We start from the raw sequence: 17,456 nt of genomic DNA on the forward strand, positions 1-17,456 counted from the left end.
GTTACTTCCTGGTTCTTCTTTTTTGGCCAGTTGGTAATATTTGGAATAACTGATCACTCTCTCTTTCAAGGTGCTTGCTTCACTAACAGTGCAGGATTCTTCTTTCTTCCCTGACTAGTCTTTGTCATCTTTTTTTGAATTCTACTCAACTTCCAAATGTTTGAATGCACCATGGATGCTTGGTCTGAATGCTGTTATAATACTTTGTAGGTGGTTTCATTCAGTCTCATGACTTTATATACCTTTTATGTGATGATTGGTCTAAATTTGTATCTTCAGTCTGTCACTTTCTCCAGAAAGTTATATTCTTATATCTTATAACAGCGTATTCTTATATAGCCAGCTGCTTATTCAACAGTACGCATTTGGTTGTGAAATAGGCAAGTCCAAAACTACTTCTGAATTCCTGTCTACCTCTAACCCTTAAAAATGTTCCGCTTGTTAGTTCTCATTTTGGTAAATGGCCAACTCTTTTCGTTTCACTTGCTCATGTCAAAAACTTTGGACTAATTTTGGCTTCTCTATTTCTCTCAGACCCAGTTTTTTTGTTCCACCAGCAATCCTGTTTTGTTTTGCTGTTTTTTTTGTTGTTGTTTTACAATACAGTATATCCAGAATCTGACTACTGCTTACCACTACCACTTTGATTATCCTGATTCAAATCCCATCTTCTCTCTCCTGCATCAAAAAAAAGCTATGCTAGTGCCCTTAAAAAAGCTACGGTGGTACCCTAAACCAATCACTGTTACCTCCATAGTTCTTACTATCTGATATCTTTTTATTTTAATTCTTTCTCTCCAATTAGAATGTAAACTGCATAAAGACAGGGGCAGCTGTTCAGTACTATACCCAGTACTTAGAACAGTACCTGGTACAAAAGTGTGTACCTAATTCATACTGATAAATGAATGGTCTTGGGTTTTCTCCATCATTTTTAGTATGTAATCCAGTTTCTTCTTTAGGCTGTAGGACCTCCTGTGATCTCAGAGTTAATTTTTCTAATTAAAACATGACAAGAAGTTAGAGATTCTCTCATATTCTAATAGTATTTGAGTTTGCCATTATAGTTAGTCCTTACATTATATTATTTAATTCACTTGGCTTGACTCTTTGCTTATTTCTGTTTTGAGTGTTGTTTGGGGATGTTGTTGAAAAGACTTTTTTATATTTTTAAAGCTCATGTGACTTAAACACTTAAAACAATTCAAATTAATTATTGAATGTGCTAGTGATAAATCTGGTTCATCTAAAATTTAAGTATGCCGAAATTGAGAATACCTAGACACTGTGATTTTGCTCGTTTCTTGAAAATGTATACTACTACAGTTGTTGCTTTAAAAATTAGTCTAAATTTGAGGAGTCTGAAAGGGTCCATACCTTAGAGATTTTTGGAGGTTTTATTTGTATTTGGACATAGAGTACAGTAAAGTTTGATTTGTAGAATATTTGCATATATCTATTTTGTAGATCGTAACATTTGAAAGATCCTGGGACCTAAAATGTCCAAGATGCCTGCCGTTTCCATAGTTTGAAAATGAGATATGGTTAAAAAATAATAACAAAGTACCAAAAAAGGTAGTATTAAAGATAGATTTGTGATAACTTCTATTACTTTTTGGTTCATTGTTGGTAGTGGGAGAGGTAGGAAAGTGAACTGTTGTCACTTTATACTTGCATTTCAGACACTTCAATGTGATCTCTAATATGAATGTCAATCATTTTGTTTTTGTTTTTAAATAACCCATAGAAGTTATCATACACGAATCATTACATTTTATTTTTCTGTCACAATTCCTTTTGAATATTTTCAAATGATTTGTGTTCTCTGTACGCTCTAAAACCTGACTGACTGTTCAAATATACATGAAAAATCCAGACAGTTTTATTTTCATGGTTCTAGTGTTTTCATGGGAGCTACAAGTAGGAAGAAAACACTCATTTCTCTCTCTCTCTCTCTGAAAGGATGATAAGGTCAATTAATTAGTTAATGGTACAAATGGAATGTTTTTCTTTGGCCTCTAGAGTGTATAGTAGCCAGGAACGCCTTCTGACAATGTCAGGTAGGGTCTTGCCAGATATGAAAAGTTCAAGTCTTTGCTGTTCCTTAGCCTCTTTATATTCTAGACTTATATCACTCTTAATGAAGTACTTACTTCAGGGGTGCATGGGTGGCTCAGTCGTTAAGCGTCTGCCTTCGGTTCAGGTCATGATCCCAGGGTCCTGGGATCAAGTCCCGCATCGGGCTCCCTGCTCCGCGGGAAGCCTGCTTCTCCCTCTCCCACTCCCCCTGCTTGTGTTCCTGCTCTCGCTATCTCTCTCTCTCTGTCAAATAAATAAATAAAATCTTAAAAAAAAAAAAACAACAAAACTTCAAATAATTTAGGTCTTTAGAAACTAACATTTATGTTTCTCCAGGATACACTTCTGCTCTCCTGTCAAACTCCACTTAATATGGGGAAGTGGGGGAAAGGGGTAGTCTCAGTGTTTGGGAGACCTTGAGGCATTCGAATAGTGACTTTGGTCTAAGAACCATGGTGGAGAATCTGTTTCTCCACAGTTTTAAGATTCCATGGGGGAAAATCTTACTTAGAAGTGGTTTTTAACTTTTGGGTTTTGTCTAGGATTGGAAATGTATTATACACTTGTTTACAGGCAACAGAAACTCACTTTGGCTGACTAAAACACAAAAAGGGAGATACATTATTAGAAGCTCATGGAATCTAAGGGAGAGCCAAATTATCAAAACTTGCTCAGAGCTTTAAGGATTGAAACAACAGAAAATTGTGCCAAAGTTTACTTTTGCAAAAACTACCCAGAATAATTTTGTAGAAAAATTGGAAAGTAAAAATTACTCATTATCTCCTAGATATTAAAACAAAAGATGAAAAAGTAAAACCTGATAGTTATGTTAATACTTATGAGTAAAATTAAACACTTACTAAAAAATAGCCATTTGTAGTTTTTTTAATCTACTCAAGCTCTTTACTAGGGGGTCAGTTTTCCTGGTCAAATCTATCAACCCTTTTCTAGGTGGTTTTTCTATCTTTTCTTTTATGCTGAGAGTGGCTTTCCCTATTTAAATATTGTAGAGTGTATTTAATTTTTTTTTTTAAGATTTTATTTATTTATTTGAGAGGGAGAATGAGAGACAGAGAGCATGAGAGGGAGGAGGGTCAGAGGGAGAAGCAGACTCCCTGCCGAGCAGAGAGCCCGATGCGGGACTCGATCCCGGGACTCCAGGATCATGACCCGAGCCGAAGGCAGTCGCTTAACCAACTGAGCCACCCAGGCGCCCTGTAGAGTGTATTTAAATAATGTAAATATGTTTTTGAGTCAGTGGATTCATTTTTTCTTTTTCCTTTCTCCCAATACTTCCCCCTTCAGTAATGGTGGCTCACTAGGCCATACTTCTTACCAGTTGTAAGGAGTTAGGATTTAGCACTATCCCTCCCAGGTTATTTTGATACTTAATGTCTTAGATCAGATTGCTGTAACAAAGCACTATGGACTGGGTGGCTTAAACAACAGATACTTATTTCGCACAGTTTTGGAGGCTGAGCAGTCCAAGATCAAGGTGTGAGCAGATTCAGTTCCTGGTGAGGACCCGCTTCTTGACTTGTAGATAGCCGCCTTCTTGCTTTGTCCTCACATGGTAGAAAGAGAGAGAGCTTGTCTTTCTTCCTTTTCTCATATGAACACTAATGTCACCATAGGGGCTCTACCCTCATGACCTCATAAACCTGATTACCACACAAGGGCCCCATCTATAGACATTATCACTTTAGAGATTAGGGCTGTAATATAAAAATTTGGGGAAGTGCAAATACTCAGTCCATAACACCTTATCCTATCTCTTTTCCATTTCTACCTGAGGTGGATTTAATTCTGTTTATTTTTATTTTTAATTTGCTTTTATTATGAACATTACTTATAAATGATTTTGACATCAAAGAGGAACACAAAGTAAAAACTGAAAGTTCTTTCCTTAATCCTCAGTATCGCACTCTCTAGGAGTAACTAACGTTATTTGCCAGAATATACAAAGTTATTGTCAGTATATGTGCAGGCATATGTGCCTGTTTTTTACATTTTGATCTTCAGTCCTTGTGTGTGTGTGTGCGTGTGTGCGCACACGCGCGCACGCTTAGTGTGAAGCGGGGATCTATTTCCAAGTATTTAGCTCTTGTCCTTTCAGCATCTTGACTAATTTGCTATTTCCCCACTCATACAAAATACTTTGTTGTATATCAATATTTGTGTGTGTGTGTGTGTGTGTGTATAGGTCAGTTTGTGTACTTTAAATTGTTTTCAGATACTAATAGTAAGCTTTTTATTATTTTTATTTTAGCATTTCCCCTCCCTCCTACTGGGCCATTGTTGTTTTTGAAATATTTCTTAGCTGTTGTCACTAGTCTAGTTTCAAGAATTTTTATCAGAGATTTCACTGCAGTTGCTTTGAAATTTGTGTGATATGGGGCGATATGATGTCTAAATAGTATTAAGTTTTCCTACAGGAACATGACATATCTTACATTTATTCAAGTCAGTTGCTCAGGTTTATAGTTCTTTACAACTTTATTCATGGGCATTTGAAATATTAATGTTTTACAAATATTGTCTTCTCTATAATAAATTTGTAAAGGTTATCACCTATCCTAACATGCTGATTATATATTTTGGATATATTTTGCATGTTTTATATGCACCCATATTATTTGTTCTAATAGCCCTTTACTTGGCCTTTTTAGATTTTTCAGGTAATAGGTTTTTCAAATAATAATTCTGTCTGTTCCTTTCTAATGCTTTACCTTCCCTGTTTCTTTCTTTCTTTTTTTTTTTTTTTTTTTACCTCATTGCACTGGAATTTCCATTGTCAGTTGAACAGTGATAATGATACTGCACCATTTTGTCTTGATCTTTTTTTAATAGCAATGCCCCCTTTTTCTATTTTAGTGTTGTGGTGATGGCCACTGATTTGAAAATAATCTACTTTATTATTAAGAATCCTTCTTTTCTCAGTTGTTAGAGTTTTCTAAAAAATCAGATAATGAATGCTAAACTTTATAAAATGCCTTTTCAGCATCAAATGAGAAAGTCAATGTGAGCTTTCAGTGTGATAAATAGTTTAAAAATATCCTTACAATCTTGGAATATCCTACTTTGTCATTGTGTCTTTTTCTTTAAACACAAAGCTGGGTATTATTTCATAATATGTGAAAATTTTAATATTCATAAATTGTCCTTTGTATATTTTTGGTTTAGTACTAGGCTTATGATAGCTTGCTAAAATACATTACAGTACTTATAAAATGTATATGTCTTGGATTAATTTTAAAAGCTTAGTAATTATCTACACTTGAAAGCATGATAGAACACAATGGTAAATTTTGAGGACTTGATACTTTTTTGGGACAATGGTTAAAAAAACCTTTTTCTTCCATAACTGTTAAGTATAGTCAGTGTGAATTGTCTATCCTTTTTTGTTTTGTTTTGTTTTGTTTTTATGGTAATTTATTTTTTTATTTTTATTTTTTTTTATTGTGTTATCCTTTTTTGTAATACATCTTCAGTCATTTCCTAGATGGTACAGTTTGCTCTCTTGTTTGTTTACTTACTATTTTTTAATTCATTTACAATTTGGATGGTATAGTTTGTCTATTTCTTTATATTTTACTTATACATTTATGGTTTTTTTCTCCCAAAAAGGGCTGGTGGAAATAATAATTTGTAAAGTTTTTGTTGTTGTTTAGATCTCCTTGAACATGTTTAAACACATTTTTCTTGGTTATTTTTAAAGTGATACCCTCTACATTTTTGTATTTAAGAATATTAATAAGACATAACTTTAAATTTCAAAGATGATATTTATACAATGTATTGTTTTTACAGTTTCCATGTTTGAGTGTTTATATTGATTTATTTCTGAATTTGAATATTTATTTTGTCAGGAGACATGTGAGTCATACACTCTCCAAGGGCTTATATATATGTTCCAATATACTTGTCACTGAGCAGCATCTTGCTTGACTTTAGTATTCATAAATATTAGTCTTATTTGTCCTAAAATAATTTAGATTTGACCCAAGGAAGTCAGTATTACAGGGGAGAAGTTTGATGTCATTTCAACTTTTGCTTGTGGGATTTTTTTCTTCATCCACGAAATAGGGTAAAAAAATTGATTTCACATTTACATAAATGTTTTTTAAATTAATGCTTTCTGGTAGTTGGTCTGTCTTAAATGAAGTTTTTTATAGAGCTTCTTGATAGAGGAACCCTCCAGAAGATACTTTAGTATTATATTTGGTTTGACAGATCCTTCATGTATTAGTGATCTACTGTGAAGTAATAAATTACCCTAAAGTTCAGTGGCTTTAAAACGACATGCATTTATTATCCCTCTTTGTGTCAGAAATTCATGCATGGCTCAGCTGGTTTCTTTGCCTAAGAGTCTTTCACAAGACTGCAGTCAAGGTGTCAGGGCTGGGATCTCATCTGGAGGCTTGACTGGGGAATAATCTCCTTCCAAGCTTATTCTTGGTCCAATCTAGTGCTTTTTCCACTGCGACACATATTGGCAGGTATTTGATTTATCTGAGAGTCACTCTTTGGGTCTAACATTCAGCCCTGGGAACATCTGCCTCTTTTGAGTCCTTCCTATTATTTAGTCATAAACGTATGTGTGTATGTGAATGTGCATGGACACGCAGGTGAGCACCTATAGAAGGGCTTGTGGGAGGGACAGAGGGAAAGAAGAAGGGAGGGAGAATGATATATGTTAGTATAACTTCTTTCTATTTTAACAACTATTTTTTCCCCCATAGGTGCCTTAGCTGGGCCAATTATTGTGGAGCCACATGTCACAGCAGTATGGGGAAAGAATGTTTCACTGAAGTGTTTAATTGAAGTAAATGAAACTATAACACAAATTTCATGGGAGAAGATCCATGGCAAAAGTTCACAGACTGTTGCAGTTCATCATCCTCAGTATGGATTCTCTGTTCAAGGAGAGTATCAGGGAAGAGTCTTATTTAAAAACTATTCACTTAATGATGCGACAATTACTCTACATAACATAGGATTCTCTGATTCTGGAAAATACATATGCAAAGCTGTTACATTCCCGCTTGGAAATGCTCAGTCCTCTACGACTGTAACTGTATTAGGTAGGTATGCTTGAATTGTATATTTTGGTGGTAGTGGCAAGGATTATAGGAAAAGTTTTTTCAAGATTTTAAAGTAATTGGATATATATAAATCTAGATTTGAAATAATTCAAATGTGATTTTTCAAGTTTTGTCTTAAAATTCTGTGATTCTCGGCTGTCTCAATTTAAACAAAATTTTGTATCTACCTACCTATCTATATAATGCTATGTGGTTCTTAGTTATTTTAGTTTCTTCATGAAATACTGTTTTTTATTTATAATACTAAGTGCTCAGTGTTTTTGACATTTTCAGTATTCTTTCTCAAAATTCCAAACCTTCCTTTTTAAATAACCTTTTCCATTTATTTAAATGAGTTGTTTTAGAGCCATTGATAAACTTCATGTTTGTTTCTGAAATGAAATTTTATTTCTGCTACTGTGCATTTCATAGCTGTTTAAATCTTGGGCCATTGCTCATAATGAGTAATCTTCTGCTTTTTCCTATCTGATAATAGTTAGAATTTATGGTGGAATTTAAAATGAGCTTATCAGCATTAAGATAGCCACTTGCAGTGAAAGGTATACCAATTTGGAAATACTGGCTTGTACTTTTAGAATAATAGAGTAAGGATTAATAGCAGCCTTAGCCATTTCCACTCACAGTAGGACTCCTTTAATGGGCACTCTGCTCTGCATCTACCTGTTTGTCTGTTGGGGACTTGGTTGGATCTGCTGATAGCTCCCCTCCCTAACCCTCCTTCACTCTCCTCCTGGGAGTTACACTCCAGTAAAAAGCCCTTTGTGCTCCTCACTTGGTCTTAGTTTCTGCTTCCCGAGCAGTGAACAAGTTCACAGCCCCTAAGATTTAAAGGCATCATTTCAGGGTCTCTGACATGCAGGAGAGCCGTTTCGTCCAGCTCTGTCAGATATTTTTTCATGTTGAAAGATACTATTTAGAAATAAAATTAAATATTTGAGGACTTCATATGTTTATGACACTGCCCGAACAGCTGTGGGAAAATATAACTCATGTTTATGAAATTGATACTTTTGAGAAACATTTTGATGAGAAGGCAAGGCATAAAATAAATATCTGAAAAATCAAGTGCAGGCCATCAGGGTAAAAAAGGTCACAAAAGAAGTTCATTGGCTAGAAAATAATAGTTTGTGTGTGGAAGAGGGAACCCATGGGAATAAAGGCTTTTTTTGCCATAAATTTTAGTAATTCCCCCTAAATTAATACAGTACTCAGTGGTTTAAAACTTAAGACTGTTTATAGTACAAGACTACTCATGATTTTACCCATGCCTACGTCTCTAGCTTCATGTATTTCATCTCTTGCTCCACTTTTCCTAATAACACAAATTTAATAATCATGATGAACTATTTGCAGTTCTGGTAATACCTGTTTATGTTTTACATGTGTTTTTCTTTCTTCTTGGATTGCTTTCTTTTTCTTCCTGTCTCTCTTCCTACATTCTTGTATTTAACTGCTATTTATCAAACCACAGCCTTTTAGAAGCCATTGTTGAAATATATACCCACTTGCAGTTTGATGTTTGTTTTTTTTTTTCTTTTTTCTTTTCTGGCTCTTTTGCCATTGTATCTTGAACTTAGCTATTGCTGCAGTTACCATACTGTTTGTTGTGTGTTTTCTCCATTATAAACACATGGTGGACTGCAACTCTGTACTTCAAAATTTAACTGTATCTCTCTCAGGCCTACAAGAGTTCCTAGTATTTAGCAGTCATACACCATTTAAGTGTTATTTAAGTAGGGTGTAGGAATGGATTGGTGAAACTTAGTAGTCTACAAAAGTCCTTGAATTTTGGGTAGGTTTGGGGTAAGCAAAAGGGAAGTAAGTATAGGGAGAATAAATGAGCCAGTGCAGGGAGGCAGAAAACAACATACATTAGGGCAGAGTTCTTTTTAGCGTCAGCATTGTTGACATTTTGGGCTGGAATTCTTTGTTGTAGTGAGCTGTCATGTCCATTGTAGACTGTTTGGTAGCATCCATGACCTCTACCCACCAGATGCTAGTAGCAGTTATGACAGCTTAGAATGTCTCCAGACATTGCCAAGTGTCCTCTGGAAGAGGAGGGGAGAGATCGCTCATTGTTGAGAACCCTCATTAATGGAACCACTGAATAATTTGTTGATTGTTCAGAGGATTTATATAAAGTACCAGAATTGAAGGCTAGAAAGGTTGAATAGGACTGCATTAAAGTAACTTGAATGTTATGATAGGGAATTTGAGCTTTGTATTACTAAGAAATGCCAAGTTGGTGTAAGGTAAGGTCTTTTACCCTCAGACTTTTGCTATGTGAAGTGTGGTTGCTGAACCAGCAGCATTGGCAGCACTTGGGAGTTTGTTAGAAATACAGAATTTCAGGCTCCTCCCAAACTTACTGAATGATAAGTCTACATTTTAGCAGGATTTCTAAGTGATTTGTATGCAGAATAAAGTTTGAGAAACACTGCTTTGATCACCTTCTCACCTTGCTTGGAGGGATATTTAAGTCGTAGTAGATGAGATTCAGGGAGTAATGTGATAAAAGTTGTGATTTATGAAGATTAGTCTGGTGTTTTTGATGGATTGAAATGAAGTCCTAAAATCATAATCCCTCAGTCATGTGGCCATGAAAGCTTGAAATTAATTTTCTGATTTCCGCCACTTAAGGGAAGAAGGGAGCTATTACAGAGGAATAGCTGTCAAGACTTCGTAACTGATTGGATACAAGAAACAAAGGAGGTTTGAACATAAACAGGTTTTGAACCTTGGTGATTGAGTAAATTGTGTTATTAATTCCAATGGACGTGTCTGAATGAAAACCAGGTGTTGGGACTGGGAGGCTAAGATTGGGAGGCATTTGCTTTATTGAGTTTGAGGATATATAGGTAGACAACACCAGGCAGGTGGTTAGAAACTGTGGAGTCAGGCCTTGTATCAAAATTGAAGAAAATTAGAGATCATGTAGATAGTAGTGTGTATCAGATAAAAATTTCTAAGGGAGATGCAAACGGTAATTGAAGGCCCAGAACCCAGTATTTATTAGTGCAAAGGTTAGAAGAAATAGAGATGAAGAGCTCAACGAGAGCTTTGAGAAAAACTCAGGCAAAATAATACGACTTGTAACAGGAGAAGATAAAAGTTTTAAGATTATTCTAGCCATTTTTTTTCCACAGTGAGTATTAAGCCTTATAGAACATGATTTGAATAACCATTTTTTCAGTTTTCCTAAGAATGGTGCACAGCTCGTATTCTAAATGTACAGCCCAGATGACAATTCATTACTTAGAACAGGTACCTTAAGGCATTAGTACTTAGTTCTTTTGGAACTGAATGTGAAGAACTGTGTCAAAGTTTGAATTTCTACCAAATTAGTCAAAGAGAATGGCAAACAAAAATATTAAGCCTGTAGATTACATGGTAACATTAGAGTTTCAGTGGAGTGGTATTAATAGAAACCAAATTAAGGGAATGTGATATAACAAAAAAGCTTTGGGAAAATTTAGCAACAAATGCCCCACAGTAGAACAGTTGTTTTGCAATTGCTTACTTCTCTTGATGGGATACTTTATAGTTGTTAAAATTATGGTTAAGAGAAGTGTTGCTGCCTGAGGAGAAGACCCCAAAAATTGTAGATATGCCAAGAAAATGATAATAACTGCATTAGGATATTGTCATTGTGGGTAATTTTTCCCCATTTTCCCAATTTTTAGAAATACTGCTTTTGCAGTAAAAATATAGACTTCCACTATATGTTGGCTAACTGAACATAATTTAAAAAAAATAGACTTCCCTTGCTGTGGATGATGGAATACAGGGACTGGATTTACCCTCTCTCTAAGAACAAGAAACCAGGCAAATAAGAAACAGTGTTTAGTCATGGGACAATAAGCAGTGTAGGATTATGATCCCTGAAAGAAGGAAAACAAACAAGGTGAGTCGCTATAATGTTCTAGCTTCCTCCTTAGGCAATTTCCAGGCTCAGTGACAAGGATTTGAAGCAGAGAATGATGGTGTCAGGGAGTAAAAGAGACATACTGGAATTCAGGGAGGACAGGTGATTAGAATTCGTGGAGCAGAAATACTGGAAAGCAGAGAGCATCAGAAGAGTGTGTGTTTTAGAGATCTACAGAAGGGCCCTCTGAAGTCTTTGGGTTAGTACTGATCTGTGTCCATGGGAGAGGAAACTTTTGAGGCTTGGGGAAAGAACCAGCAGAAAGCATTAGATCTAAGTAACAATCCTGGTGTTCACACAGGGCTGGGAAAACCATGTTCCCTCCATTCAAGTACACGGCACTGGTAGCATCTTAAGAGGAAGCAACAGCAAAACTGCTAGACAGGGAAGGTTATAGAGAAGTTAACTAAAATATTGAAATATATGAGAAAAGTAACTTTAGAAAGCAAATAAAGTCTACAACCAGATTGATTCCCTTCAGAAGAAACAAATAACGTAACTTAAAATTGACTTTAAAAGTTTCTATTAATGATGGCATAAGTTGTTCAGACCAACTCTCCCATGGGAGTGAAATATAAAATACCATCGAAAGCTTCAAGGAAGTAAGAACATAGTGAGAAATACAAATAGATCAAAATCTAGGAGTAGGTAAAAACAGAAATAAGCCTAGCACTGAAAGTTGCATTCAACCTGAGGACTTTTGATAATTGAGAAGAAACACCTGAGATGCTAAGCTGCGATTTTGAAAGCCTTGAGAAGACAGAGACAAATTTCTAAGTGTAGTTCTGCTCAAGATGGGGGATGTCTAATAACTCTTCTCTTATTCACCTGGTATCCAAAGGCTTACATTTTCGGAATAGTAGGAAACTAGAAATAAACCAGTCTTCTTATAGACTTACAGGTTTATAATGACCTAAGTGGTTTGATCTTAAATTCAGGAGATCCTGGACTGGTTAGTGATTTCAGGAGTTTGGCAGAAGAAAACTCAGATCTTTTCTAGAGGAAAAGTATCTTTATTCTAGACCTCACATTATTTCTACCTTAGTTATTCAAACACAGGCATATAGTCTCCTTGAATCGGCAGGTATACAAGTAAAGAAGACCTCACAAGGAGCAGCCAGCACAAATAAGACAACAGGAACAGACATGCAAAGATATAGGATGTTGGAATTATCAGATACAGACTATTAAACAGCATCATTTAACATTTGAAGAGATAAGTCAATCTATAGAATTTCTGCAGGAAACTATAAAAAAATCACATAGTAATTGGCCTTAAAGTAGCGAAGTAATTTTTAGTGTATAAAAGCAGTTAACAATAAAAGAAATTAAAAACTGATCAATTTTAGTACATTTGAATTAAAAACTTCTGCTCATCAAAACACACCATTGGGCAAAAAGATAAGCCCTAAACTGGTAGAGAGGATATTTTTACCACATGTCATTTAAAAAAGGGCTCTCCTTCCAAATCAATAAAAAAAAGCAGTTGGCTTTAATAGGCATTTTGCAGAAGAAATTCCAAATGGCCTAAACATGGAAAGACCTTTAACCTCATTCATAATATGAGAAATTAAAAAATACAGTCTCGACAATACGCCATTATATATAAGGTGGACAGACATTGAGAAGTCAGACAGTATCAACTGTGGTGAGTGTCTGAACTGATAGGATCTCTAAGATTGGGAGTAAATTGTTACTTTGGAAAGCTTTTTGGCATTATCTCGTAAAGTTGAAATTAAAGAGTAGTAGCAATTCCACTCCAAGGGACAAACTAGAGAAACACCTGTACAAATATACCACGATACACCAATGAGAACGTTTCTTGTAAAATTGTTTATACTCAACAGGAAATAGCACCAATGTCCAATGGTAAATAAACTGTATAGCAGTTGATAATTTATAGAATTGCGTGGAAATTTAAATGATTTAAAAATTAAAAGTAAAAAGAACCCCGAATTCCAAAATAATAAATTAAGTCTGATTATTCTCAAATAAATTAATCTCAGGAGCACAAAGTTGAGTCAAAGAAAAATGCATATAGTTCAATACCATTCATGTAAAGTTCAGAAACAGGTAAAATGCCATTGTTGTTTAGCTTCGTAGTTGTTGCTTGTAGACCTGTCATGGAAAGTAAGCAAAAATTTATTTCCAAAGTCAGTATAATGATTTCATACTAGGGCAGGTAGGTGTTAAGATCAAGAAGCATGTTGAGTGACCTGGAAGGTACTAATGTTTTTCATTAAGATGTGTGTTGTTTACAATATAAAGTACTCATTACATGTGTTGTATGTACTTTCCCCTTTGTTATTTTACAGTAATACATCTTATACAATACATAAGGAAATACATAAGGAAAATATTAGTATCTCGAGTAGATTATGAAACAAAAATAGTTAGACACAAATCAAGAACAGATGGCATTGAAAACCGTTTGGAAATTTTGGAAATAAATAAGTTATTGAGATAAAAACTTAATATACAGAATAAACTGTAGGCTTGAGACAATTTATGAGGTGAGACTGAGGAATTTATGTAGAAAGAAGCACATGAAATTTGCTGGAAAATATGAAGAGATAGGTAGGATATATGGAAAGTAGATTGAAAGGTCTAAACATTAAGGTTACTTTCACTTGCTAAGGACCTTTCTTATACTAGAATAAGATAATGGGATACACATTCTAATAAATGTAACTATTATTGACATTACATTTTAACAGTGTAGGTTCCATACTGGTAACTTAATTTATATTTTCTATAAGCATTTTTGCTGCAAAATGAAGCACTGTGTCTTAAAACTACATCTTTTCCCCTTTCAGAGTAATATTTAAAATCTCATAATGAAAATTATCCAATTTACAGGAATTTTTCATATACTAACTTTGGGGCAAACTCATTGGTCCCTATAAAGAAAAATCGTATCTCTCCTAGGGAGAACCTTCTTTAAGGGTTTCAAGTCTTGCTGAGCTTCTTGTTTGTCTTGGCTCATGATCTTCTCTTCCAAGAATCCAGCTGATGTTGGCATTACTTAAAAGCGTATGTGTAGATTTTATATGCATTTGCCTCTAAGTTTATGAAATATGGCTAGATACGGCTTGGAAAGATGTAAATATATTCTTCTTTGAAATGTGACTAATTATTTTTTAAAATTTGAACAGTTGAGCCCACTGTGAGCCTGATAAAAGGGCCAGATTCTTTAATTGATGGAGGAAATGAAACGGTAGCAGCCATCTGTATCGCAGCCACTGGAAAACCAGTTGCACATATTGACTGGGAAGGTGATCTTGGTGAAATGGAATCCACTACAACTTCTTTTCCAAATGAAACGGCAACAGTTGTCAGCCAGTACAAGCTGTTTCCAACCAGATTTGCTAGAGGAAGGCGGATTACCTGTGTTGTAAAACATCCAGCCTTGGAAAAGGACATCCGATATTCTTTCATATTAGATATACAGTGTAAGTAAACAATAACATTTGCTTTTTAAACATGTCATGCATTTTATTTTAACTTTCTCCCTGTGACTAATTCTATGTCAGACTTGTTAGTTTGAATATTTAATATTCAGATATTCTTACATCTTTTCCTTATTGACCTTTTTTTTCTTAATTTTTAAAAATACCTTCATGGAAATTTCGTTTAACCAGAACATTTTTATTAGTTTGTAAAGATGGACAGTGACTTTAAAGTCGCTCTCCAACCTAAAATTATTTAGCCTTCTCCTTTTTAGATCTTAAAAATAGGCTGGACTTAAGCAAATTGTGGAAATTTATACCTCAAAATGTGCAATACTTAGAGATAAACAACTACTTTGCCAGTTCGATTAATTTAACTATTACTCAGTTTTATTCATGCTACCCATGATGTTTTCAGCAAGAATCTTTTACTGCCTAGATGCATATTAATTAGTTTGAAAATCTTTTGTTTTTCCAGGACTATTTCTCATCTGATTTTACTGTTCATGTTGTAAGATTCTCATATAGTAAGACAGTATTTTAAAGACATCATTGGGATAATAACCATTGTAGATAAGGTTCAAAGCTTGGCCTGTCTCCTATTTTTATTTTTTTGTTAAGGGATGCTCCCTTGTGTGTAAAGTTTGTATGTGTATATACGTATGTGTATATACTTTTTCCTATACGTTAGCTCAGTTGTTGACACATTCTTTGTGTTGCATTTAAAAATTTTGAGCAGAAGAAAAAGTGATAATGCACGTAACTTAAAACAAGGATAATGAAAATTAATAGGTTTTTAAAAGGAGGCGTTACAGTTTTTGTTCTTAGTGTTTTATTTTTTGATATGACATACATGGAATTTTAAATTGCACATATTCGTTACACTTGATGTAATGGTTTCTAAAGCTAATTCTAAGACTCTTTTTCAACATTTATAGGGTTGAACTTGGGAAGTTATCTTGCATGAATGTTACTACCATTTTATTCTTGAGTGCAGATACCTTCTTTTCACTTCTCTGGAGAATCCAATTAAAATTTCTCTTTTTCCTTTTCCTACCTTACTTTCACAGACTCTTAACTTTTTCCTTTTTCTTGTAAAATTCAGATCCCAATTGTAAGTACTATTAATATTTTTCTTAAATATAATGTCCTTCCTTGTATCTAGTAATTGACTGAAATTTTCTTCATTTGTATTATGTACATTATGCTTTTTTGGTTGTTGTTTGCTTGAATGCAATCCTAAATATATAAAAATATTTCTTTTAATGTAAGACTTACATAATTATGGCTTAGATTTATTGCCTTGCTCCTAAAATATTCTTAGAGTACTCATGATTTTTTTCCTCTTTTTAATTGGGAGCTATAAAACATGTGAATAAAGTTTAAGGAGATAAAATCTTATATCCAAAGTTCAGATCTCAAAATTTAGAGGTTTTCTTTGGGGATACCTTACCTTAATACCTATTCCCTCCTCCTATTAAAAGAAATTAAACTCACAGATCTCTCTACTGTTCTTTCAGCAACATTTTTTAGTACCAATTGTAAGTTACAAAAATGTTAATTCTTGTCATTTATGAGGCAGGCATTTCTTTCTTAAAATTACTAAGGTAATTAATTGTACTTTAGTTTAATTTAGTTTAATTTTTTACTACTCTTTTTTGTAAACATTGCTTGATAATAGATCAAGCTTACCTGACAGAATTGAACTGACCTGGTCTCTAACTTCCCATCTGATCCTGTACTCTTTATCTAGTTTACTGTGTAACTCACAGGAGGGTCCCTGTACTATGCATAAGTGACGGTTCCTTAGGGAAGCTTTCATGACCTTCCTCAGCCTCATCCCCAGTCTAAATTAGGTTCTTCTTCTCTATATCATCCTGTTCTTTTCCTTCTTGCTCTCATAACAGGTTTTAGTTTAATACTTTTAAAATATTCTCTTCCTTATTAAAAACTATGGGAAAATAAATTTTACGAATACAGAGTCTGTATTTATACCAAATGCCTAAAACAGTGCCTGCCACTTATTAGGAGTTAAACAATATGATGTTAATGAATGATTCATATTGGATTGTATGGTTTAAATGCATAAATTTATATTGCTGGTAAATATGGATAATTGCTTATTTAACTAACTATATTGCACATATACCAAAAGACGTTTGGGTGCATTGAATGGTTAAAATTTAATGTTTTAGAACAGTTGAGGCCACAGATAACTTACTTTAGTTGTAATTATAGCCTTAGAAAGTTTGTGTCACATCTCTCCTTACCCATAGAATATTAATTAATTGTAATACAGGGAATCTAATCTCTGTAATTGACTTTGTATCTCTCAGGAGATACTTTCTTTCCGATTAAACATTTCTTTGAAGACAGTTTTATATGGTGACTTGGAACTTAAATGCCATGTCTCATCAAATTAAATAGTATAATGTATTTCCTTTGTTCATAAATCTACACTTCTCATAATAGGACTCTTATATGTTGTTCTTGGTGATTATATGTTTGTGAATATCCTTATATTCAGTGTCCATAATAACTAGAACTGTACTTGGTATAGTTACCTAGTGTTTGGGTACTCATTGTCCATTCATGCACTTATTCTTTCAGTCAACTAATATTTATTAACTACTGTCTTCCACAATAGTTATGTATATTGACAGAAGGAAAAATGATTTCTGTTCTTCTGAAGTTTAGTCATTATGTTAATGCTTTGTCATTACATGTTGCATTTATCATTAACAAAAGATAATTTGTACTGTTATGTATTTATTCTATAGATGCTCCAGAAGTTTCGGTAACAGGCTATGATGGGAATTGGTTTGTAGGAAGAAAAGGTGTTAATCTCAAGTGTAATGCTGATGCAAATCCACCACCCTTCAAATCTGTGTGGAGCAG

General features: G+C 34.2%; 1 protein-coding gene across 2 annotated transcripts in view; it reads left to right on the forward strand.

The window, feature by feature from the left end:
* The window catches only part of NECTIN3 (nectin cell adhesion molecule 3), a 138,714-nt gene that overhangs the window by 35,592 nt on the left and 85,666 nt on the right, over positions 1-17,456 (forward strand). For both annotated transcript variants that reach the window (XM_054504164.2, XM_054504163.2), the window contains exons 2-4: positions 6,822-7,163; positions 14,265-14,561; positions 17,339-17,456. In XM_054504164.2, the coding sequence (XP_054360139.1) occupies positions 6,822-7,163; positions 14,265-14,561; positions 17,339-17,456 (757 nt within the window). The remainder of the gene's footprint in view (positions 1-6,821; positions 7,164-14,264; positions 14,562-17,338) is intronic.

This window comes from Mirounga angustirostris, unplaced genomic scaffold (genome assembly GCF_029215605.1).
Source record: "Mirounga angustirostris isolate CCGP_5_RB_7025 unplaced genomic scaffold, mMirAng1.0.hap1 SCAF_1, whole genome shotgun sequence".
Taxonomy (NCBI): domain Eukaryota; kingdom Metazoa; phylum Chordata; class Mammalia; order Carnivora; family Phocidae; genus Mirounga; species Mirounga angustirostris.